Raw genomic sequence first — 24,174 nt, 5'->3', positions numbered from 1 at the left:
CACCATGGCCACATGACATCTTCACAAAACAGTTAAACCTGGTGTAATGAAGAAGACAAAACTGCCACTGCCAGGTGGTTAGGCATACAGACTGGAAATGAAAAGTAGAAATGCCTCATTTTCAAACAAAGAAGAAGGGAGCAAAAGCACACATCTCATGGGAAACATCTCTTGTAAACAGCTTCAGACAACTTGTGGAAAAGTTGGGTTAGACATTTACACTTGAGTGGCACAGAAACAGTGCTCTTTGGACATGGACTACACCTCTTTTTTGCTCAGTATGGAAGCCAGTGTATTAGACAAGAAGGGCTCTGTTCTTCCATTTTGCTTCATACCATTTTCAGCTTTTATTGGTTCATCAGGGAAAGCTATTTTTAGGAAGCATTCAGCCAACAGAGTACACATTTAGATCAAGAGAAACACTATAAAAAAAACAAAACAGAAAAACAGGGACCTGAAACAATATTTGCATGAAACAAAATCCATTAAGGTGTCACTAGTTGAGTTGCTTTGTAATTAGAGGGGAAGGCATTTTTCGTCATACTGAAGACATGAAGAACACAAGAAAGGCAGAGAGTAAAGACGGTTCAGCAGGACAGAATATTTATAACAAGGATTTTCAGAAGGAGTAGAAGCAAGTTCAAGGATGAACCTCTCTGACTCCTCTTGAAGACCCAGCAATACTCTTGTTAACTGCACAGAAGTGGAAGAGATCAGCACAGATGATTTTCAAGCAGAAAAGATCATTCTACAGTACCTTGGACAGCTCAGGTCATGGGGAAACCAGATGGGAGACATGCAGAAGCAGGCCTATATTAGACAGATTGCAAGGTGATGCACTGCGCACTTCAGAGCCTGACGCAGAATCTCTAACCACATTGTCCTTGCACTTACGATCTACTGTAGACTGAAGATACTCATCCTCCAAGAAAATGAGATAAAGACTCAAAAAACAAAGCAAGATCGCAAAAGTGGGGAGAAATGGAGATCAGTTCTGTAGATAGTAAATCAAACCAGGTAAGGAATATCAGCTAGTCCTCTCTAAGATTATTCCTGAAACCCAGAACATTTTCCTTGGATTCATTGCTAACCTGAAATTAGATCTGCATTCAAAAGAGTTAGCAAGTCTTTCAACATCTCTGGCCTCAGGTTGTAGAGTGTCTGGCTTAAGTTAAAGCTTTAGGAACTCTGTGCTTTTCTCATTGTTTCAACCTACAGCTAAGCAAAGTGCAGAAAATGTGAGTGAGTTTTACTTTTCTTTTCAGATTCCTTTGAATCTGGAACACAATATAAAATCAAATCATGAATACTTGCAAAAACAGATGAGAAAAAATAAGTGGCACAATCCCCTGAAAGCCAACAGCATTTTTTTTTTTACTTTACTAATGATAGTGAGCTGAAGTTATAGGAATTTCTGAAATGAAATGGAAAATGTTTAGGACAGAGCTAAAAAAATGGGAAATGATAGCTGAAGCATATGAGATATCCCAGAGAGAGGGGGAAATGTAATACATATATGACAAACACAATTTACATACAAAGAAATACATGGAGACTAAGAAACAATAGACAATTGGCAGAGGCTGATCATAATGACCAAAGAATTTTTCTTTTTTAAATTAAGTACAGATAGATATATAATAATAATAATAAAAGTATGAAACATTAATTCCTATCGTGCTGGAAAACTGAAGCTTATTTTTATTCATGGCACTATTTTACACTCAGATCTCTCTGGTCTGTATCTTACCTGGAGGGCCTCGTTGGCCAGGCTGCCCTGGAGGGCCAGGGATATATGCATTTGAGGCAAGCACTTTTTCACCAGTGATTTGCTTGGTAAGATCAGCAGCATTGTTTGGTAGCAAAGCAATCTGCAAAAAACAAGAAGTACTGTAAGCCCTCCATCATTCAGCTGGATAAATTACATTCTTGATTAAGCTTTCTTGTGGACAAATATTTAAATACTTCAGAAATACATAAAATCCTTACTGGTATCCATGGATATACCAACACAGCTCTTAGAGGTCCAGTCAGGACTGCAGTTCATATTACATCAAGCTATGTAATTCAGGGAGTTTTCTGTAGACACATTCTCATTTCTCATGCACATTAATCTCATTTAGAAATGCTTGATTGAAATGGATTTTATAAGACAACAAGGATACAGAACTGGATTTAATACCTATTTCAAATGATTGATTTCATTCAAAATGTCTCTCTTATACCATGTTTTCCTCTTAAATTGCAAAGAATTTGGGGAAGAGATTGAACCCTCATTTCCAGTGGAGTTAGGTGGAAGATAGTATAAACATTCAATACAATAGGTTTCTGCTTGCATTAGCGTTTCGTAGCTTCCTTAGGCTCATTTGACAGCTTTGAGACCAGTGGACAGTGGAGGCCATTTACCTGTGTAAACAAGGACCACATATTGTTATCTACTTCTATATAGAAGAAATTTTCTGGCTCAATGTTCTATCTAACTCTTCACAGGATGAATGTTGTGACATGTACAAAAATAAAAAAGGAGCACTTCCTGCTCTTAATTCCATTAATTAACTTTGATCCAGTGAATTCTGATCAGCCATAATCCTTCACTGAAGTCTATGCAACTCCTAAGCTAACTGACTAAGTTTTCAAGTATATACAAGATTTCTTCAAGCTCTTGTCTTACTTCATTGTCCCAAAGAAAACCCTTTCCCTCACCACTCATCTTCTGCCAGCATTGATGGGACCTTCTTGCAGGTAATCAGTATCCACTGGGAAGATGCTTGGGAACATTACTTTCACCTGTACATCTCTCTGACTGACATCTGTGCAGAAATCTGATGAGAAAACATTGTTACAGAGTGACAGTCTACAGCTCTGTTCCACAGGGTGTTTTAAGTGACCCACAGAGACAGTTTGGCAGTTAATTAGTTTAGCAGACCATATTATTTAAGCAAATAGGTTTCTGAATCTGCGGCTGCAAGGCAAAAGCAAATGAGAATATAAACTGAATAATGTGATTTGAAATGTCATAATCCATTAAACATCAGGTCTGCTTATTCAGATTGAATACACTTAATAATAAATGTATTTAGAGATGTCTGCAAATCTTTAGTCTCCCCAGAGTCAGTGGAGGGGACATGACCAGCCAGGAGGCTGTTCTACAGCCAGGAAAGAAGATTATTCATGGTGAATGGCCACATGTAGAGTTGGGAATTTTGCCCTGCCAGATGAAGTTGAAAAGATATTTCAGCAACACCAGGGCAAATCTATCCCTGGGGCAGCTTTGTTGCTACCCTGAATGAATTTGTTCACTGGATAATTTGATGATAGACTCTGCAACATTTTTGTGGGAGAGTTGCATTAAAATACATGCTAACTCCTGCTATCTGATAGTGCTTTTAATCACCTATTTGAAATTCCCTGCACTGTACTGTTCTCAAAACTTCTATTTGTTTCCGTAATTATTTGGAATCATCCACAGAATGATTGAGGTTAGAAGGGCTCTTCAGAGATCATCTAGTCCAACCCCTCTGCCTATAGTGCAAATCAAATGTTTGTAACGCAGAGCCAAAATAATGTTACCACAGAGTCACAGAGACTCACAGAATGGTTGAGGTTGGAGAAGACCTCTGGAGATCACCTAATCCAACCTCCCTGCTCAAGCAGGATCACCTAGAGCATGTTAAACAGGATTGTGTCCACCCAAGTTTCGAAGATCTCCAGAGAAGAAGACTCCACAACCTCTCTGGGCAACCTGTTCCAGTGCTCTGTCACTCACAGGAAAGAAGATTTTTTTCATATTTGGATGGAACTTCCTGTGTTTCAGTTTGTGCCTATTGCCTCTTGTCCTGTCACTTGGCACCACTGAAAAGAGTCCAGCCCCATCCTCTTGACCCCCTCCCTTAAGATATTTGTAGAATTGGTAAGATCCCCTCTCAGCCTTCTCTTTACCAGGCTAAAGAGGCCCAGCTCTTGCAGCCTTTCCTCATAAGAGAGATGCTCCAATCCCCTAATCATCAGTAGCCTTACACTGGACTCTCTCCAGTAGCTCCATGTCTCTCTTGTACGGGGGAGCCCAGAACTAGACACAGTGTTCCAGATGTGGCCTCACCAGAGCAGAGTAGAGGGTGAGGATCACATCCCTTGACCTGCTGACCTGATGTTATGTACTTGCAATACATAGAGCAAACTTCTTTCAGTAAACAAGCTATCAATTAAGCAGTAGACTTTCTAGGGCAGCCAGTGCTGTTTGCTGTCTTGGATTGCATGCACAGAAGAGTTTTGAAGGAAGCAAATGAGAGAAAAGATGATGGAAATGCCAAAACAGTCCCTGATACAAGTTAAATGACATGTTGTAATCTTACAGGAATTTGGCAGATTCACTGCAACCCTGCTGGAAATCAGTAGTTGGATGAGGTCAGTACTTCACAGAAGCCCCTCACGGTGCTTCTTAGGTCATGTGGTCACTCCTATAAGCCTACCCACAGAGAAAAGGGGATCGAGCACACTCACTGCTCTCAGTCATGTCTTTTGTGTTGTCACCTTTGGTTTTCAATAAATAAATAAATAAGTAAACAATTGTTTAATTTACCAGTAACTCTTCAGCTTTCAGAGACAACATCCCAGCCACTGCACCACAGATAAAGCATCAGACTCTTGAGGCTAAAAAGCTACCCCATGGCTCACAACACCTTATACCCTAGGCTGAAGAGAAAAATTCAGTAACTGGGAGCTCTCACAGCCACATTGGCTGGGGATCAGCACAAGAAGGTCAGCCAGCCAGTCCCTGGGCTGTATTCAGACTGTCTGGAGTGGGGTCATGATTTTGGGATTTATTAGTATCCCTGTTGATAAATAAATGTCACTTAATACAGAGTCCCTGCCATGAATAATTCTTCAGATTATGTTGCAAATGGCCAAGCTGGAGTAGAAAGATGCATTTAGTGGCAAAGACTCAGCATGAAGAGGATTTAAACGTGTATTCTGTTCTGCTGCTTAAATAAGATATTGACTTGTTCCTGCCAGCAAAGCTGTTCTAACAAATAACTTAGTAAGTTAAAAAAAAATAGCTGCTGTGAAAGCATCTACACATGCTTCCCCACTGAGTCAGCTGGACTTGAGATGTACACCAGAAGTGCCAAAATACCCAGGCTCTGGTCTAGCTCATTGTTTTTTTTTTGTATCTCCTGGCCAGCAAACGGCTGCCACATACACTGAGGCCAAAGCATGTGTTTTTGATGTTGACTCAAATCCTCTTGGAGACTGGCTATATTCATTGGCTTAATTTCTGTTTCACCTTTTAGCTGAACCAGGATTGTGGTCAAGAGTGACCTTGGCTTGCTTGATCCAAATCTTAATGGTGCTTGGAAAACACTCTCCCCCCCAATATGTGTGCAAATATTTGTGACAGTAAGTTTTAAAGGAAAACAGTGCTAGAAACATGACCCTTCATATTCAAGGTTGTGTGCTGCACCTGGAGTTTTGGGCAATTCCTAGGAAATTTGTGGTCTAGGTGATTCTGACAGTGTTTGATAGGAGTGATGCCAGCTATGGATTTCTAATTAAGACATGGATTTCTAATTAAGATATTTAAACACATCTGTGCAATAGGCTCCAAGAATGCCCCAGTTCCAAGTGCTGAACTTACTATTTTTTTTTTAATTGCTGGCTGTGCCTCAGTATGTCAGTTATCCTTCCCTTAATTTTCCAGCTCTTCCCTCTTTTTTTTCCTGAAAAATCTGAAATCAACCTAGCTCTGCCCAAAGTTCCTCTAGTATATTACAAGGACAATCCATCCCACTGGATAACCCCTGCAAGGAGACTTTCTGCTCTGATCCTAGAACTAGGATCTGGATTTTTCTGGATCTGGAATCTATAGTACAACCCTCCAAAAAGTATTAGTGCCATCACCTCCATCCTTTAATCCAACAGCTTTTGTGCACTCCAGAGGCAGTATGGATTTGAGTTCAAACCCCTGCTTGCCTGAGGAGACCCAAAAATCACACCTCCCACTTCCAGAAGCATACCCCAAGTCCCAGTCACAGGGTTTTCTGGATTGGATCCCTCTCAGACTCTTCTGCTAAACTTAATTTTGTATAAAGTTCATAAAATCTGAAAGCCTTCACCACAAGATTAAGACTCATTCCCATAAACTGCCAGACAGGAATGAATTATTCTGTGCAAAACAGAGCAGCTTCAATCACTGATTTTGAGAGATGTCCTCCTTGAAAGTACTTGACCATAGGGAGGGGATGGTGAAACGTGAGGGCTTACTTCTCCTTGGTCAGAGGAGCAGTGAGCCCAGATCTCCTCTCAGCATGGGCAAAAGCCTCCCTCCTGCCCCCCGCCGGGGGCAAGGGGAATGATGGGGGTGTTGTGGGACCACCTCTTGCAGTTCTGTCCATAAGGTGCAATCCAGTGGGCACTTTCTGGGAATGCCAAATAGATCAGGTCCCACAGGGAAGATACCTGGTGAAAACCCAAGACCCCCACAAGACTTAGCTATGAGACCAGAGCGAGGTGCTTCGCGTGGTTACAGTTACTGTACAACACAAGGTGCCCACAGTAAGAGGTTTGGAGGGTATCAGCTTGTAACCAAGCAGAAGTTTTTAGACATTGCATTTTGAGCATAGGCTCCTAAATCTAGACACAAAAAACGTTCCATTAATTCAGCTCATAAGTTTCCATGAATTCTTGCACAAACTAATTGGCCAAGAGTGTGATTCCCGGTTCCTCCCTGGAGGTCAGTACAGGCTACTTTTAGCCTCACTTACTGTGGCTGGACAAAGAGACACTCAAGAGTATGGCTTCTTTTTAAAGCCATTTGGTATCTACTAGCAGGATAAATTTGAAAAACAGAATTTCCGTCTCACATGAAATTCTGTCATTCCACATTTGTCTTCCTATTAATTCAGAAAGAAAACATAATACTTTGCGATTTTTGAGATAAAAAGTATACCAAAACTTAAATGTATCTCATTTTGGTGATGTATATTTCTTTCTTCCTAATAAAAACGCATTGAATGAATACCATTAAATGTGACTATACAGAACTGTGTTTTAACACAGTGAAATTAAATGAATAGCCTGGGTGAAGTGATTACAGCCTATCAACATGAATTACTTAGAAGCATCCTGCAGAACATTTCCACTCCAGTGACCCTGAATGTTCTGAAGGAGATATAACTATAAAAAGGCACTTCATGAGGATCTCTGCACTTGGCTTTCCAGTTCCTGGGGTGGGTCCCTGGGTTATTTCAATCCTACTTAAGAAATCCAAAAGGATCACACATAAGAGAAAATACACTTAGAGGCCAAGGGAAGTGTTAAAGTACATTATACTTTACTTCAAAGGACACAACGATGAATACAAAAAGAGTCGGGCCTGAGTTTGGTCTTTTTTAAAAAATCAAAATTAATGTAGCTGCTAGTGATGTATTCATCTAGCCACCCACATCTTATTTCGCAGCTATCCTCTGTCAGCACCCTGTTAATGCAAAATCATGCTCTCCCACATTCCCTCATCTGCAGAATATCCTGCACTTACATAAATAAAGCTGGATAAAGCGCAAAATGCTGTGCATTCAGAGTGAGTGGAAAGCAGAGGACAGTGCAGATTGCTAAGAAACCCAGGCTCAGATTTTACTAGGTATTTGCCAGCTTCTGTTACCATGAGGTTGGTATAACTATCAATCTGCTTACAGGCAATACAAAATCATGGAGAAAGAAAATGCCATTCCTACATGATTTTAAAATATGTTGCCATCATCTTTATGGGCACAAGAGCCACATGGCAGTGACAGCTCCAAACACTTAAATTTAAATTTGGTTGTCATAAAACAACGGTCCGATCAACATTCATACCTTTTGCTTCAGTTGTAAAACTGTCTGCTTTATTTGATGAAATTCCTTACAAGAGGCACAGCATGTCCCTGGTTTTGCAATGTTTTCAGATTTCTCGGGAGGCCCAGCTGAAAGAAAGCAGTTTCCATTAGGAATGTTAGAGAGTCAAAGGAAAGCAATTCATAAAGTAATTGCAAAAGTAGTCAGAGTCTTGAAAGTTATTACATTTCCCCAGAATGTGAAAAGAAGTCTAGCTGTTGATGGTGCTTTGACTGTGAACTGCTGTGTAACGCTAAGAAATTTTGCAAGGACAGCTCTGAGCTTATTTCTATAGCAGCTGTTTCCAGTTAGCAGTCCCTAAAGAATTTATTTTTTAATACCTGAAAATGTTTACACCCATTCTTTTGTCTTCGCATTTATGGTGGACTAGCCCTGTAGATCTGAACTGATTTACAGTCCCCTGAAGGGCCAATTTTCATATGCTATAAATTACACTAAAATCCCTTACAATGTGGCCATTTCACTCACTTTGCGCAAACTGCTCTTCATCATCACTGGTTATTCCTCCATGCAATGGAATCAGACTGATCAGAGACAGGAATTGAGATTAATGATAGGGATTTAAATCTACACTAGAGAAAAGGTCACACAAATTGATACTATGCAAGAATGAAAACTTCCAAGCATCTGTGACATGATTCAAACTGTAATAGATATTGCAAATGTTATTTTTGTCTTTTTCCCATATTGCTTTTGTCTCATACACAATGAATCAATTCTGTATCACAAACAAACAAGTACTGTTTTAACAGATGTCCTATTAAAGAGAAATGTAGTTTCCAAAACAGAGTGCAAAACTTATTGGCAAAATGGGTAAGCTTTTTTTCTTCCATTTATACTTTTTGAGAAGCATAGAGCATACTGAGTACCTGGATATAGCATCTGGTTCACCTGTAAGGGTTACTGGAAAAGTTTGAACATTGCCCACTCAGAGCATACCATGTAATGCAGAAACTGCAGGTGCTGCTGGTAAAAGCCAGTAAACATTCAAAATCTACAAAAAATGATCATCTAAAATACACTTAGCTATTGTGTTATACTTCTCACTTTGACACACACTTGAATGTCCTTATTTGGGTCATCTTTTCATAAATGTGTATTGATTTTGAAAACAGAACTTTTTCCTAGCACTGAAGCTATTAGATGGTTCTTGCCTTCAAACGTACATATTTATAGAGTCCAATAAGGGCCATTGCACCCACTCCTATAATGGTCATCTAGGGACCACCAGTGCCATCAGTGATTTAGGACAAATTGATTTTCTATAGGATTACTCCATCAGGCACTAAACCACATACTCTTGCTTTTAGAAGACACACGTTTATTTCTCTTTTCTTGGAAAGCCTTATGGCAAACGTGCTTCCTTCTTTCATTGCCCTAAAGCTGGTAGGAGTGGGGCAGAACAGCCCACAGCACTAAGGACATCAGTATTCCTGATGAGCTCATCAGGAGATGAGGACTGGAGAAGATGAGGCAAAGGTCTGGGGAAGTTCCACACCTATCACCTGCTGCTTCTGCAACTGTGGTCCAATGTCATTTTCCAGCAGCACTTCAGCCTTCATGTGACCATAACTGAATGTGTCATCTGCTGGTTTCCTCACAGCTGTATTTCTGCTGTGAATCAATTTGACTTTCACTTCTTCGAAAGCCTCTTTGCCCACATGCATTTCAGTGTTAGATTAAAGCATCTGCAATATGCAGCAGGGGCTTTCTTCAAGAGGAATTCATATGGTACAATTAAGATACCTTGATAGTTCTATAAGCTAAGTTTTCTCTCGACCATGAGTATTTTGACATCTCCATTTTTTTGACCTGTATAGGATTTACAGAGGTACATATACAGAGAAAAAAAATTTAAAAACGCTTCCCCCTGCCAACTCCAATAGAGTTTGTGTTTGGTACTAGTCTCAAACCAAAATTTCTTTTAATAGATATCTCACCAAATGAGTTCCATCACAAAATGCACACATTGTGTTAAGAAATGTTGCTGAAAGCAACAATCATAGGGAGAAACTGCCAGATCCTCTGCTGTTGGAAACCTTTTGCAATCCCACTAGAATCACTGGAATTATGTGCAGATTAAGAAGTTCCGAATTTGGTCTCTACTTCCATTATAAAATCCAGTTTATCTTCTAGGAGGATGTGGTACACAGGCTGACAACTATAGATAAAATGGCTGTAATAACCCATGGAGACAATCGTGGCAGAGGGGGAAGGGAGCGTTAGCTAGTGTTTGGGAAATATCACACCACTGAGATTCCTGCAAATCCAGTTGGATTGACTTGTCTCAGGAAGCAGTCCAACAGCATCACACAAGTGAGCATGAGCTACATCCCAGGAGAGGGGTGGAATCCCCCTAACTCATACCAGACAGAGGTGATGATTTGCCCAGGAAAGGAGTCATCAATCAGGCATTCTCTCTACCCCCATCTGATCCCATGTCAGGACCAAAATACGAATAAAGCCAGGAAAGAGCACAAATAAAGCCAGAAGCCACCTAGGACAGGCCAGAGGGGGGCGGAAGCAATTAGGCTCTGAGCTACCCACGCTCAGTGCAGATACTGAGGCCACCTAAAAGGGTAAGTTTGGCAAGCACTGAGCAACACACTTATATAACCTGTTTTCATTGTACAAGCCTCAACGGAGAAACCCAAACTATTTCAGAGGTGGTTTAAACCAGGCTTTACAAACCACAAAGTCTCGGTTGTGAGTTATGTTGCTGTCCTTATACAGCTTCTTTCAGCTATGTGAGATACCGCTGAGCGTACAGCACCTATTGCTAAGAGAAGTGCTTGGAGAAGCAATGCATTTGCTTCACACGTGCTTAATGACTTTTGGCTCACTCATGCTGGATGAGAACAAGAGCCTGGTGGGGGAGAGCTCTGCGGGGAGCTGTGCTGCAGGCGCTCTTCATGGAGAGTGTTTAGTTTCTCATCTGTGTTGTATTATCTGGGCTCAGCCTGCTAAGATGGTTTAATTTGCCTACTTACGAGCGGGTAACTATTGTCTCCATCAAACACAACATGACTGTGCATACGGCAAAACGCTCCCTATTCTTGTGCCCCGCGAGCAAACTTCAAACACTCCACCAAGCCGCTTATCACAGTTCAGAGCCAAAAAGCATCCAGACTGTCATCTCCAGGCACGGTACATTGAATGCGTGACTAATAATTCTCCATGAAATGTGCAACATGGTTAAAGCTGGAGAAAGAGGCCCTACATGAATCTCACGGTCTCTCCTATTAAACTTAGAGTAATATTTAAGTGTTCCAGCTACCATTAAAAGGGAATTGTCTACTGTTTATTACAAGGTAACTCCAGCCTAGAAGCGGTGCTCTCCATAATGGTGCAGGGCCTGGGCTGACCACGAGGTGGTGTGTCGTTATAGCCAGTTCATTTGGGCTCTTGAAAATCTCAATTTTCTTCATGCTGACTGGTAATTACAGGCACGAGCTGTGCAATAGCTGATTTCCCTTTCACTTACATCAGTAAGTTAGTAATAGTATCTTGGAGTATAATGGAGTAAAAGAAAGAAAGTATCTTTATCTGCTTTACACTGCTTATTGGGGAAAGTTTTGAGAAACTGTGGGTACTTAATTACATATTAATTACTATAACTGACATTACGTGCCATGTACGTTCAGAATAAAAATTGCTGTTTTGCTAATATTAGAAGCTTATTTTCAAAGCCTTGAGTATCTTGTATGATCAGATATCCTGAATACTTTGGACATTACTCTATCAGGAAATTTGAACTAGCAAGAGAAAATGTTAACTGAAAAAAACTACTTGCAAGGGGATTATTTACATTGTACCTTTTTCCTTAATGACTCTCAAACACTTATAAGGAAAACAAACATTTGAAAACTACAAGGAACGATTAAGGTTAATAGGGTGTCTCCAGCTACATATTTCCAGAGGAAAAGCAAAATTATAAATTGCTCTTGCCATCCAGTGGGATTTGGAGCACCCAGGGATACATGTGTTCAGTCATTAATGGATGAACCTAGAGGTAAGATATCAGTCATGAAAATAGTTTTTTCTTTCCCAGAGCATGGGTTGTTTCCTTCCTCCCTTCTTTGTTTAAAATGCCATACAGTATTTAATCTGAAGTGGTCTAAATACTGCAATTTAATAACTGGGATGAGGTCAAAACCTTAAAAACCTTTTATACACAACACACACAAGTTGAAACCAACAGTGTAAAGCAGGAACAATCCCTTACTCTCTCCCATTTCATCACATAGTACTTTCATAATAACAACAACAAAAAAAATCCGACCACAGTCGTGAGACACTCAACTTACTGGAGGTCAGCAGAATTCAAATGTTATTCAGCTTAAGTCAGCTATTGATTTAAATAATGCTTAAAAAGACACTGGAATTCCCAGGCTCATCTCTTCTGCGTGCCTGAATGCTCAAAGCTACTAACCAGCCAACCTAGGGCCATTCGCTAATCTCACTTGAAGGCAGGTAAATACAAATCAAATCAACTAACCTGTGAACTTAGTGAAGGCTTATAAGGGTCAGATTTTGGAAAATCTTCTTGCGAGTCTGAAGCTGAGTTTTATGCTCTGAACTAGCTATAGTCCAGGTTGGTACAAGAGCAAAATATGACCAGGAGCATTATATGATCCCAGAAAAATGGTCTAACTTTAGTTACCAAGGCAAGTGTCACTTTTAAGCCACCTCTCCCTCTCCAGGGGGAAGAAGCTTTCTGCATCCTTCAGAATATTGGTGCCCTCTCTTTGTAGCTGTGACTAGTGATTTACTACCTTGTGTGTGTAGCTGATGAACAAGGACCAGGAGAACAAGCTGTAAGATTGCTCTACAATCCATACTCAGATGTCCAGAGACTTGGAGGCAATTTGGTCTCTGAGCAATCTGGGCTTCCTGAAGCAATGGCTACATCCCTGTTTCAGGACATCCCAGGTCCAATTGTGGAGTGGGAAACAGTTCAGTTCTGGGCTTTCCACAACACTAACATCTCAGAGGCTGCTGCAGGCTGGGACACAATGGCTCTTCTCCTGGCACGACAGGATGGCACCATCAGCAGCTCATCTCCCCAGCACTTTCGGTACTCAGAGCACCACACATCTCACCTCTTTTCAGAGCAAACACCCCAAACCCCTGGAGGCCCCTGAGATAGTCACTGAGAAGCTAAGGCCACATTTCCTACCAGCTTGGGCTGCTTCCTGGAATGCTGCTGATATGAGACTACAGAAGTGTATCACACCATCTGGAGAGTGTGTTTCCTTTTAAATATCTGGAGTCCACAAAGCTCCTATCAACTTTGGCATTGGCTGCATCACATTTCCATGAGTTTCCTCTACAAGAGATTAAATTCTTAGAAGACTGTTTGGCCCAGGAACTTTAACACCCATTATTGTATACCTTTATCTCCTTTGGTGCATGTCTTCCCATCATCTTCCCGGGTATAGCCTTCATGACACTCACATCTGTAGCTGCCTGCAGTGTTGACACAGATCTGAGAGCAGAGTGTCCCATTGCTCGTGGCACACTCATCGATATCTGGAGAGGAAAAAGTGTTGAAAATGTCCTAAAGACAGGGAGTTCAGACCTTAAATATAACAAAAGACTTTCTTTAAATGATTGGGAGATTTTGACTTTGAATAAATGAACAATTACTGATGCCTCAAACCAGAGCTCTGCAGTTAATAGTAACTGCATTATTATTAACACTCCTGGCTTTTTATAGATGAAAATCACTTGGCTGTTTCTTCGCATCAGAGAGTGCACAAGCAAAGCTTGACTCTGCAAACCTTGGCTCACTGGAATAGCAAGGACTGCAGGGTAGGACTATTGAACTGGGTGGCACTGGCCACAGAAAGACCGCTTGTAAAAGACCAACCCTGACCTAGATACTTGTCATGTGAATCAAAACCCAAGAGCTGGTCTCAGAATTAGGCATGCCTATACTGCTCTGAGGGTTACAGTTAGAACTGTGCCTGTGTTCTTGGGCCAAAAACCAGAAAACTGACCAAAATCTGCAGGGGGAATTAATAAAAGGGAAAATTACATCAGCCCAGACACTTGAAAGTGTTTTGGTACATATGGCCTGTTTTAAACACTATATTTACTCTGCAGCAGTAAAGAAAATAAGGCTTCGGATCTAAACTCACCGCTAAGAGGCCTGAAGAAGCAAGATACATCATTAACTACAGATAAACTTGACATGCACTTCTACCCACCCAAGCAATAAGGCTTCTCTCTATTTCTGTGCCTCTCACGATCATAGCGGTACCCAGGATAGCAGGTGCATAAGACACGTCCAAAGTTATCTGTGCACTGCTGTTCGCAAGGAGCTTCCGCACAGACATCATAGTCTAGAGAGAGAAAGATATGGTTAGGAAAATACCAATAGCAGTAGCTGGGTGACACTTGGATAGCAAACATTTCACTTCTGTCTTTGCTAATTAATAAACTCTTGTTACATTATTTCTGAGGATTGAAGAAACCTAGAAAACATTCATGAAAACATAAGCAAAGTATTATGGCAAAACTGCAATTGCTCATTACAGCCTTACAATAAAGTTGGACTTTAAGAAAGGGACACTTTCTCAGTTTGCAGATTTTAGGAATTCTTCTCGCAGAAATATTGTTACATAGAAGTTATCTGCTGTTTTCCTCCCCAAATATTTATATGCTGATAGCAACATTTCCTATGCAAAACACTGGGAAATACTGTGAGAATAACTGCCAAATTCAAGCAGAAAGTATCTCATAAGGGAAGGTTAAATAAAATCACACAGTAATTGTTCAAAACCAGCTATAACCCTTCTAGCAAAGAACACACTGTTACAACCCCCCCCCCCCGACTCTTAATATTAGCAATGTGAAGACTGGGATATGATAAGTCACTGGCCAAGCTTGTCAGTGGAATCACAAAAGATGCTCTGAAGTCTCAGCTCAAAACCAGGAGGGTGAATCTGTTTCTGATTTCACTATAGCAACAGAGCTGAAGTCCAGAGAACAACCCCAGAGTGAAACAGTCTGGGACCACAGGGTCGAGCTGGTGTGAAGGACTCGTGTGGTTTATTTTGACCTTGCCGTTAGCAAAGCGGAGCCTAGTACGGAGATGAGGCGTGCTTTCGCAGGAGGCACGTTCCCATGCAGTGGATACCTCCAAATGCGCGTAAAGCTTTTGCGTGGCTGGAAAGTCTCCCCTTCCCAGCTGCCAGGGGCTGGCTCGGTGCTGGTCCTGGTGGGCTGACAGCACCACTTTCCCATCCCTTAGAAACTCAACTCTGGCCACACACTGTGGGCAAGCAGCACAGAGCAACTGACCCAAGCAAGTTCTGTGGAAAGCACCAGTGATGCATGGAAAGGCAGTATGGGCACCTTGCTCAGGGCCTTGCAGCACCTCAGGGAACACTTGCAGGGAGGAGAAAGGAAATACAGTAGTGTCCAGTGTCAAAAGCACCTCAAGCATAGCACTCTGAAAGTCAGATTTTACACCAGAATGAGTAGTAGTTTCTATGGCTGTGTCAGAGGAATGTCACCTTTTACACAGTAATTCACTCTGTTTGCTACTGCTGCACATGACCTTCCAATATGGGGTACTGGAAGGCCACGGCAGAAATAGCCTATTCCTGTTCTAAAGACCAATTCAAGTGTTTCAACTGAATTCCCAACAATGCAATGTATTTGCATATACACAGTATTAAATAATTAAAACTCAAACTCATTATTGACTCACACTAACAAGTAGCAGACATCTCTGGGAACAAAGAATTTTCCAAACAATTAAAATGAACTAATGGATGGTAAAGCAAGTGAAACCACATTTGCTGTGTGAGTTATATAGAGCACATCTGTAGCTCTGGTGGTAAAAGTGACGGTGTGCCAGGGCACAGAAAACTGCCAAATACAACTTAACAAGCTACTGTGGTGCCAGTATGTCACGTCAAAGTCCTTTAGACCAAAAAATATCATTGTAATGGCACCAAGCATTCCCTCCCTTGCGCTTACTACGTTTCGAATAACACACATCTTTTATTTCCTTTTTATTTTGCAGCTGTATTGATTTTAACTCTTGAAATCTGTCCTCAATACCATGACCACAGTGTCAGAACCTCTCACAGGAACCAGGGTACAAAGCATTGCACAAGCATGGAACAAAAACAGGGCCAACGCTTTCAAACATAGACCACATGGGGGCTAGCTTGGACTTTTTACGTGACACTTTGTCTTTAAGCTGCTGCTACATTTGGCACTAGTAAATATTCACAAATATAAAGGATTTGTGGTATTTTTTTCTGGGCATGAATACAATTTTTTGTTTTGCCCACTGAAACAAAATCAGCCTATTTAAAATAATAGCCCTTACGCAGTAGAATTTGAGCATTTGTATGGAGCAGGGCATGAATCCTCAGTGCACTGCTGGCAGCGCCTCTTTGCACCCAAGTGACTGAAGCCTGGAAAGACTACACAGAGGGGGCACAGGCATCTGGAAGGCATGCTAGTATGCCCACCTCTGAGGCAAAGACGCCTGCTTCTTAGCTAGTGCACCCACGCAGATGCTGGGTTGGCCTGTGCCATGTTCAGCCTATTCATAGTAGAGGCCAAGGGAGCTGCAGCCTCTCTGCACTTCCATGAGTAAATCTGTTCTAATAAAGTCATAGAAAACAGTGCTGGGAGGGACTATCTCCCACTACAAGCAGGATTAGCTATATGTGAGCTGTTCCTATTAGATGTTCATCTAGCTTGTACTTAGAGAAACCTCAGGGCTGCAGACACCCCACCACCATTCAGGCTATTTCAGAGATTAAATATGCTTGCAGATAGAAAGTTTTTTTTTTCTTTCTTTTTTTTTTTTTTTTTTAAACAACGTCTAATCTAAATTCCCCTTAGAGCTATTTAAGCTCATTATTTTTGTCCTCTTACTCTTGGCCACAAAGAACAGTTTACTTCCCCCTCCTTGCAGCAAGTTTTTACATACTTCAAAATTGTTATCATATCTCCTTCAGCCTTCTTCTCTCTAGACTAAACAATCCAGTTGTTTTTAACCTTTTCTCTTTTGCCATATGTCATGTAACTACTCTCCAAATACGACCTGTGCATCTACCTTAGGAAGAACTCCATTAAGACCGCTGCTTGTCAGAATGCCACTTGAAACAGTCTCAAAGCCTTACCAAAGTGAAGCCATATGACATTTCTTTCCTCCTCACAACACGTATTTGTCTTCTCTGCCATAAAGCCCTACTATTCCCTTACAAAAACACATAACCTGTATTTGTAGGTGCTTTGAATTCCAGTTAGCTTACCTAGCATGGGATATATTTTCAAACCTAGCCTCTGCTTTACCAAAGGCTTTGATCTACACACTCAAAACTTAGCCTTTGATATTTAACTAGTGCTAGCTCTCCAAGTGTTTCCGCTGTTCCTTGTTCCATCCCTTTTTGCCCTTCTACCTGTTCTTTTCTTCTACATTTGTCAGTATATAAATATTTGGCTCTGAAACAACACCAAATACATAGAATGTGCTAAGCGTGGAGCACCTTGCTCTACAGCAGGCTAGGAATGCCCTTAGGAAGGTCTGTAAGGGCCGTAAAACATGCCCCATAGGCCTCAACCCCTAACATAGATTACAGCAGTGTCAGCATGGTTGTGGTTAGATTAGGAAAGCTTGAATACAAATGCTCACGCAGTCTTTGGCTAACGTGGATGTCAATTCCACAGTGAAGCTATTACCCTAAATGGGTGGTACTGGGCAACAGAGGAAGTCTGTACTTGAGCACAGAATTGCATTCAGTTCTCCTAAATTCCATACTAACCTCTGGACCATGCTTCTTCTCAGCCCACCAAGTTGTACAAAAACAAACCAATATTTTCACATTACAAGAGAAACCAGGATTCCATGTCTCACACTGATGGAGGAGATGGTGGACAGATTTCAGATCATTTGATGTAAATTTTCACACAGAAACAAGGAAAGGTCCAGGAGGTGGAACTGTTCCCAAGTACTTCTAGGTCGTGGTTCCCACACAGTCATGGAATCAATTCAGATCATATGGCAGCTGTTGGCAGCTGCCACATCCTGTAGCTGTGTGTCTCCAGACCTTTGGTCCCAGGCAGCATGATTCTCTCAGGAGGTGTCTTCACAGCTACGACAAAATTGGGCAAAAGGTGCAGCAAACCGTGGCTGCAGTGCATCACCTCTGTGTGCACTATCAATCAGAGGATGTGCATCGCTTGCACATGCAAGTCTCTTGTCTGCCAGCCCAATCTATGAAATGGGGTTTGAGGATAAATCAAAGTCATATGGCGAGGATCAGCTTGTTCCAGCTTTTAGGAAAATATGAAAACCAGAAGCAGAATAACAAATGACTTCACATTTAGCTTTCAGTGAGTTCCAAAATGAAAATGCAACACTGCAAGTTGCACCAAGAAAGAGTTTCTGAAATAGCATTAGTGAGGAAAGAGTAGATACAATTAGTGTTTGCATGTCATAGAGTACTTCGGTGTGAATTAATCAACAACCAGTAGTAGGGAGGATCCTCTCCAAAAGAATTGTTTCAGACTACAATGGTCTGTGCTTTACTCTTGCAGAAGCTGTGAGACAGGACCTGGTTGGAGCTGTCAGTCTCCACTGCAAAGAAGAGGGCAATAATTCTGAGAAAGGGTGAGAAGCTCTCTTTTGACCTGTTTATCTGGTCAAGTGGAGCAGGAGGAGACATTACAGAGGAAAGTTACTGACACAAAGCAAACCTCTCTCTCTGTTTTCCTGAGGATCACTGTCCCCTGCTCTTGCAACTGAATGCCAAGGAGAGAAGGTGTGCGCAAAGCAAAGCGTAGAACCTGGGTGCGTGGACTCAGGTTCACTGGGCTGTGCTACTTTCTGTTGCTCTTTAAGGACAGATGAGAAACAATAGGACAGAAACCAAAGATGCTCACGGCAAAGACACAGCCCTTGAGTGAAAGGGTCTGTTTAAACAACAGCTGCCAGCAAAGGAGATTGGCATCTTCCTGAGGCAGAGTGGACAAAGGAGGGTCTATCGCTCTACCAACCTTCCTCCTTGCACTCACTGCTAAATCACAGAAAAGACAGGACTGGAACTACTACTCTTCGTTTTGACTTGCCAGTGCTGTATTAAAAGGGGCAGATGTGCTCTAATAAGCTCACATCTGTAATGTATTTATGCGCTTGTGATGAGATACGCATTTTGTACAGCCACTCTGTCAAGATTATGCCAAAACAACCTGTAAAGAGCCAAGTGATATACTGCAACGGAGTAAGTGAAATGAGCCCTTCACTGAATCATGTTTCTAGCCCCTACATCAACGGCCCAGATCGTCTCAAATGTTATAGCAACTGCTGTGGCCTGTGAAGTTCAAGGCAAAATATACATTGAGCTGCAAAAAAGAGGAGTGGAGATAAAAAGGGAAAGAAGCCATAGACAACAGAGAAATTCAATTAATGACAAAAACTCTCAGGTTACTGAGATCAAGCTAGTAGACATGGTTAACTAAAATCAGCGGGCACATAATAAAAGCTGCTCTCATAATTGCCTAAAACATCAGGAGACAAAAATTAGAAGCCTACAATTATTTATTGTCATGGCGCTCATCTTGTTTTTATTCCTATTACTTCTTCTGCTGTATCTATTATATTTAGCGAATAATCAGCATATAAAAATGTTACACTCAGTAAGAAAGCTGGAGGCCAGACTACAGAGATTCTGGCTTCTCTCCACTTAGAAAGGATGCAGGGTTTCTGCCTTCAGCACAAACAATGACCTTGCACAGCACAGCACAATATTGTGCTCCAATGTCCATCTCAGGCTGAAGCTGTGATCTCACTCCCTAGGCACCGAGACAAAACTCACTGCAAAACCACAGGCAGAGGATGTCCTTGTAAGCACGAGCTTCACCCAAACAGTACCCAGCTCCTCTGGGGCTCAGACTGGCATGGCAAGCAGTTCCTCCTCAAGGAAGCAGCAAAAATACAATTCCTGTTTTGAGAAGATGTCTTGTTGTTCTGTAACCAGTCTGCTAGTGTTTTCAGTCAACAGCAAAAATACTCACATAAAAGCCAACAGCAGCAGGATCAGAGCTGGGGAGAGCCTGCTGGCCACAGATTACAACCCCCCAAACAGCTGACTCTCTCAAGCACATTAACTTGTCACTCTTCTTTTCAAGACACTGACATCTTGAACTAAGAAAACTGAGATCAACTTGAGGCTTTCCATATATCATCAAACAGAAGGATATGTTACCATAAATCATTTTTTTCTTCTGCTTCCCTAAGGAAACATGGCTTACTTGCACATACTTATCTGGTCATTCGCTTATGCCTGATAGATCCTCTTTTCTAATAACTTCAGAGCCTACCAGTCGGCCAATTTCATACAAATCAGACAAAGCAGTAGGCATGACTGAAGAAGTTACATAGCTACAGCTCATATAAAATCATCAGCTAGGTAGAGGAGAGGAACCCAACAGATGCCTGCACCAAGGGAAAGGCAGGCAGAGCTCAGCCTGTCTCTGTGGTGGGTGCCAGCTGGCCAAGCAGCACAGGACACCTTTGCAACTCCACAAGCAGTTCAGCATCTGTGAAAGAGGCTGAAGCTATAGGAGAAGGATTTACGTAAAGGCATTGATATGAGTAATTCCTGGCGGTCTGATCCAAACCCACCAACATTGTTGGAAGCTTCCTGGGCTTTGCCTGGATCAGGCCCTTGAAACACACCTTAGCCATCTGGTCATGTAGCATGCTGCCCCTAGGAGTCTCAGCTTCACCTGCAAACCCACCCACTCTTCTCTAAAACAGATCTTCTTACAGGAACCTCTGAGCATTGGGACCCAAATACTGTCTTTATAAATGGAAGGGGCAATTCTCCAGGGATATTTCCTTCTCTCTACAGTATGAACTATCCCAAGTAATTTCCAGTATCTCCCTGCCTGCTGGTGAACAGGAGGCCAGGGCCACACTCATGACAAGACCATGACCACCAGCAGGAGAGGCGGTAGAAGACAGGGACACCATTCAGTGATGCCCACCTTTCTGACATCTTCAGGAAATAGAAAATTAAAAGCTGCACTAACCTATCTAGTCACTGACCTCCCTGTTACTGACAAGCCAAATCACCTGTGATGGATCCAAGAGGTATGGAGCTCTTCCCGCCTCTCATTCCATAACCTGTGTGTTGGCATATATCCCCATGAAAGTCTAACACCGCTGCTCTAATTTCTCTTGGGTTCTGCCCAGAGCCTGAGTACTGGTATTCATACAACACTGTGAAAGCCATCAGTTGGGAAACACGTGCTTCCGGACGCACAGATGGCTCCCACACACACATCCAAGAGCAGAATGTGGCCCAGCACTTGCACCAGCTCATGTTGCAAGATCTGTGCAGCCAGATGTACTTAGGAAGGATCAAGGTCTGGCATGCTAAGTGAAACTTTTGGAAGACACTGATTTTTTGTTTGTCTGACAATTTCTTGGAAACAATTCCCCCACCGACATATGAGGTACAGTTGAGTCTGCAGCTAAATCATGATGCTCTTCCAAATTGGCAGTGCAGATAACAGGGCAAACAGGAAAAGACAAATGCACCAGGACACGAAGGGTAAGAACAGTGAAATCACATACCTTCAGGGATGCACTGTCCAAGAACAAATTTATAACCCTTACAGCATTTTTTCCTGAAAAACAATAAATAAATAAATAAATAAACAAATAAGTTCTGTAAAGGCTGGTGCCACCTTTAAAAATAGTCATGGATAGATCACAATTATGGAGGTGATAAAACAAATAAGATGAGGACTCTTAGCTTACAGTGGGGAGGATTCACAACATTAAAGAATGCTACACAGAAACCCATCTCTCAATCCACGAGCTGTCTAATGATGCTACAACACTGCCCAGAGAACTGGGCAGAGGATTACCAACATCAGCCCTCTGCATGGAAAACCTCCCTCCCTCCTGCTGCACAAACTGCTGTTCTAGCGTAAAAGCAAGGCCCCTTCTTCCCCCAATGTCTGTAGCTGGCTGTTCTTCCAATTGGGACATTTGGGATGTTCTGTGACTCTCGGATGCACTGATCCTGTAGAGATGGCATGATGATCCTGCATGTTTACTCACACGCAAGACGCCAGAAGGAGGTGGGCAGCAACTTTTTTTTATTTTTATTTTTTTTTAAGAAATTTTCTTCCAATAGTTCAAGGAGAGTATGGAAATCCAGAGAACAAAATCACAGGTGAAATTTAGAACAATGCGTTGCTGTTTCTCAAACAAGATTGTTTTGGATCTCTGGATAGTAGCTAAAGACACAAGAAGCTAAGGAAAGGCCCCTAGCTATAATTTTCAGTGATCAGTCATTTTTGGCAAGTTGACTGTTGTGTCTGACTGAAGACATTTTAAATGATAGCCTGGCGGTCACCTGAGGCAACGCAGAGCTCTTGAGGAGCACAGGGCTGAGTACCCCAGCACACAGCCACTCGAAATTACAAGTGGTTTCTGAAAATCCTGCTTCTCCATGTTGAAAGGACACAGCACACCTCAGTGCTGTCCATGTACGCAACCCAGGTCATAATTTTCTTGATAAACTGAAGGGTGTTTTCAAACATCTGTCGTAACAGCGTAAACTTACAGAAAGGGGTAGATCTCAGCAAGGAGTACACACAAGATAAATGTTATCATTCATTTCTCATATTTTAATAAACCTGGAAGGTGATAAGTGCAACATATTGAGTATTTCAACTGGAGAGAGGGGAGGAGAGAGAGAGAGAAAGTATTTTACATAGACAAAAGGACAAAACTATAATGGAGATTCTGTAAAACCAGATTTTTTTTTTTTTTTTTTTTTTTTTTTTTTGCTTTCTACTATATGAAAAGAAGTTTGAGTGCTGAGAACTATTTTGTTATTTCTAGGCTGTAATGACATTTAAGTGCTCAGTTATATCTGCTGATTTGCTTTCTAGCCAGGAAACTACAATCAACCACCAGGATTGTCAGCGGTGCTGAGGAGCATTCACGGACGGCTCCAGTTCTCATCGCCCTGCGCTCATGAGCTACTCGCTGCAGGGGCCAGGTGGCCTTTTGAAGGGTCCCAAGGTGGCAGCTACCAGAACTGCTGCGAAAGAAGCAAACCGCCATTCAGTGTGCTATTCAATCAGGTCCACATGAGTTTGGGGAGACAAAAAAAAAAAGCTATGTATTCTAGAGATTCAGAACTTCTTACATCTTGTGAACATGCTGAAATATCTGTAAAGTTAAGAAACCATCAATTTGGTCTTATCCTTTAATTCAATAACTGACACAGAAGAGTGCTAAAGCCATGGAAGTCAATGGCACAGCACTCCTCTAGAGAGCCCACAGCCTGTCACAAATCATCATTATGTTGAATTTAGAGTAACTATCAGTTGCAACTGAGCACTTAAAACAAACAATGCATTATTCCGAACTATGTAAAAACAAACTTTGGCTGCATATTTTTTCCACTTCCAGAGATTAGCTGGAATATAAATTATATTTAATGAAGGTTGAACACTTGAAGAGGAAGCCTTGCTTTGTTATGCAAACAGTGGTCCCTCATTAGACTTTTCTCCAAACACTGCTGTAAAGTTTTATCTGCAAGACAAACAAATGCAGGAGGAAGGAGTTCAAAGGTGCACTGAGGAGGCTGTTCGTATGCTGCAAGCCATGCTGATGGCTTTCCAAGTGCACATTCATCTTCTCCTGTCTTCAGGATGCAGAGAGAGGGGGCTGATAAAAGCTTGCTTGTAGCCTGGCTTAAGGGAGAGACAGCTGAAAGCAGAGGAGAGGAGGGCATCTGCTGTGAGACACTGGTCCATGCGGTTCTCCCAGCCAGAGCTTACCAGGGTAGGGGAGGAGCAGCCTTTATCATTTCTACCCTTTCCCCTGTAAATTCCCACCTGATTGTCAGCATTAGGCTCCTTCCAGACAAAATTTAAGCAGTTCAAGGCAGCTCCTCAAATTGCATCTACCCCTGGGCAAGGGCTCACGTGCTGAGCACCTTGCAGGAGCCACCCTTGTTCTCTGAACTCTGTTAGTCAGTGGTGGCTTCTGACTGTATTTATTCTTTTTTCATGACTTAATTCTGATTTTTTCCTCACTTCTTGGACTCTTCTAATAGTCAAATCACTTGTCTCGTTCAAACTCCTCTCCCACAGCTGGCCTGCCCAGGACACGTGTTATGCTGAAAGAGCAGACTGGTGGCTCCTCATGCTGCAGGGCATGAGGGAAGCCCTTGCTCAGAGACACAGGGATTGCCTCACTGGACTTGGCCAACACCCAGT

General features: G+C 42.0%; 1 protein-coding gene across 1 annotated transcript in view; it reads right to left on the bottom strand.

Moving 5' to 3' along the window:
- Positions 1-24,174, bottom strand: part of CCBE1 (collagen and calcium binding EGF domains 1) — a 104,115-nt gene that overhangs the window by 3,022 nt on the left and 76,919 nt on the right. Inside the window, exons 3-7 of the mRNA XM_062598957.1 lie at positions 21,506-21,558; positions 14,103-14,237; positions 13,285-13,422; positions 7,852-7,958; positions 1,751-1,871 (exon numbers count right to left, since the gene is read on the bottom strand). Coding sequence (XP_062454941.1) covers positions 1,751-1,871; positions 7,852-7,958; positions 13,285-13,422; positions 14,103-14,237; positions 21,506-21,558 — 554 coding nt within the window. The remainder of the gene's footprint in view (positions 1-1,750; positions 1,872-7,851; positions 7,959-13,284; positions 13,423-14,102; positions 14,238-21,505; positions 21,559-24,174) is intronic.

Source organism: Rhea pennata, chromosome Z (genome assembly GCF_028389875.1).
Source record: "Rhea pennata isolate bPtePen1 chromosome Z, bPtePen1.pri, whole genome shotgun sequence".
In the NCBI taxonomy this organism is placed as follows: domain Eukaryota; kingdom Metazoa; phylum Chordata; class Aves; order Rheiformes; family Rheidae; genus Rhea; species Rhea pennata.
This window is presented reverse-complemented; position numbering and strand designations above follow the sequence as displayed.